The sequence below is a fragment of the Alosa pseudoharengus genome, unplaced genomic scaffold, assembly GCF_046254945.1.
Source record: "Alosa pseudoharengus isolate Yale_2024_CS ecotype anadromous, Long Island Sound unplaced genomic scaffold, YU_APseudo_1.1 YU_APseudo_1.1_scf_20, whole genome shotgun sequence".
NCBI lineage: Eukaryota > Metazoa > Chordata > Actinopteri > Clupeiformes > Clupeidae > Alosa > Alosa pseudoharengus.
In genome coordinates, this window is record NW_027468664.1 from 3190276 (window position 1) to 3192775 (window position 2500).

Genomic DNA, 2500 nt, shown 5'->3' on the forward strand with positions numbered 1-2500 from the left:
CCTATGTATCATGTCCAGACCCTATGTATCATGTCCAGGCCCTATGTATCATGTCCAGACCCTATGTATCATGTCCAGGCTCAATATATCATGTCCAGGCCCTATAAATCATGTCCAGGCCCTATGTATCATGTCCATGTCCAGACCCTATGTATCATGTCCAGGCCCTATGTATCATGTCCAGGCCCTATGTATCATGTCCAGACTCTATATATCATGTCCAGGCCCTATGTATCATGTCCAGGCCCTATGTATCATGTCCAGGCCCTATGTATCATGTCCAGGCTCTATATATCATGTCCAGTCCAGGCCCTATGTATCATGTCCAGGCCCTATGTATCATGTCCAGGCCCTATGTATCATGTCCAAGCTCTATATATCATGTCCAGGCCCATCCTTCTGTGCTGCTGCCCCACGTCTGTGGAATGCCCTCCCTGACACCTTGAGGGCACCACAATCCATTGACTGTTTTAAAAAATAGAAAACACATTTCTTTTTAGCAAAACTTTTGGTCCATTTGAGATGTTTATTTTTTCTACCCCCTTTTTTTTTACTTATTCTTTAAAACTGCTCATCTTTTTTGTTTCTAACCTGTAGCATTATAAATCAAATGTATTGAAGCATCTGTTGAATATGTGTGCTGCCGTTTCCTCTCCCAGTTGTCATGTTTGGATGGATGCCATGTTGACCAGTTGACTTCTGTTAGCAGCACAGTGTCATTGGGAACTTGTGTATGTCCTGATGCAAGGCTGTATTTTGAAGAGCAGAGTGCAACATGCTATGATCCGTGCAAGGCAGGCAGGCCACACACACACACACACACACACACACACACACACACACACACACACACACACAGTTTTTCTTGTAGGCATAGCCCTGACCTGTACTGAATCATGCATTCACACACATTCACGCACAAGCTCTCTCAAATGCATACACACAAACACACACACACACACATACACACACACACACACACACACACACACACACACACACACACACACACACGTTGTCCTCCACCTTCTATGACACATGTGAATACCCCTCAGGCTCACAGAGGTCATCTGTGTTTGTCCCCCATCCAGAACAACACACACACACACACACACACACACACCTGTCACTGTCATTGAACATCAGCCTGCAAACGTATGTGTGTGTGTGTGTGTGTGTGTGTGAGTGTGTGTGTGTGTGTGTGTGTGTGGCTGCCATTGTGCCCCACGGTAAAAGGCACACATCACCTGGTCATGACTCAACAACTGCCTATGTGTTTAGAACACAGAAAGACCCTCTCTTTCTGTCTCTCTGTGTGTGTGTGTGTGTGTGTGTGTGTGTGTGTGTGTGTGAGGGGGCCGTCATTGGGACATTTCTATAGGTAAAGCCTAGCATCAGGTAGAATAGCGGGCAGTAGCAGGAGTGCATAATGGGAAGAATCTCTGAGGGCAGAATAGGTAACGTCCAGTACTATGACATCAGAGGCCACGGGCTCAACAGGCTCCTCCTCCTCCCGCCCATATAAGAGACCCAAGCTCAGCACGCAGGGAGCAGCACTCTCTGGACCCTCGCAAGCATGGGCAAGGTAAGGGCCAGCACACACACACACACACACACACACACACACACACGACCCTCGCAAGCATGGGCAAGGTAAGGGCCAGTACACACACACACACACACACACACACACACACACACACACACACACACACGACCCTCGTAAGCATGGGCAAGGTAAGGGCCAGCACACACACACACACACACACACACACACACACACACACACACACGACCCTCGCAAGCATGGGCAAGGTAAGGGCAAGCACACACACACACACGCACACATACACACACACACACACACACACACACACACACACACACACACACACACACACACAACCCTCGCAAGCATGGGCAAGGTAAGGGCCAGCACACACACACACGCGCACACACACACACACACACACACACACATATACACACACACACACACACACGCACACACACACACACACACACGACCCTCGCAAGCATGGGCAAGGTAAGGGCCAGCACATACACACACACACACACGCACATGCACACATGCACACATGCACACACACACACACACGCACACACATGCACACACACACACATTTAATGCATCAGCAGTACTAGTGTGGAGACTGGGCTTATATGAACATACACACACACACACACACACACACACTCACACACACACACACACACCTCCCCCTGTGGCTGCTTTCCTCTGTAACTGACGGCTATGTTGTTCCTGTGTGTGTGTGTGTGTGTGCATGTGTGTGTGTGTGTGTGTGTGTGTGTGGTCACCTCTCCTCTCCAGATCATCTTCTACGAAGGCCGCAACTACCAGGGACGATCCTGGGAATGCAGTGGTGATTGCTCGGACACCTTCAGCCACTTCACCTGCTGCAACTCCATGCGTGTGATGGGGGGCCACTGGGTGGCCTATGAGAAGCCCAACTTCATG

At 49.5% G+C, this 2500-nt stretch overlaps 1 protein-coding gene across 1 annotated transcript in view; it reads left to right on the forward strand.

Annotated features, from left to right (window-relative positions):
- The first annotated feature begins 2038 nt into the window (after positions 1–2038).
- Positions 2039–2500, forward strand: part of LOC143136537 (gamma-crystallin M2-like) — a 3148-nt gene continuing 2686 nt past the window's right edge. The window contains exons 1-2 of the mRNA XM_076297253.1: positions 2039–2047; positions 2354–2500. The exon at positions 2354–2500 is cut by the window's right edge and continues 96 nt beyond it. Of these exons, the coding sequence (XP_076153368.1) occupies positions 2039–2047; positions 2354–2500 (156 nt within the window). The remainder of the gene's footprint in view (positions 2048–2353) is intronic.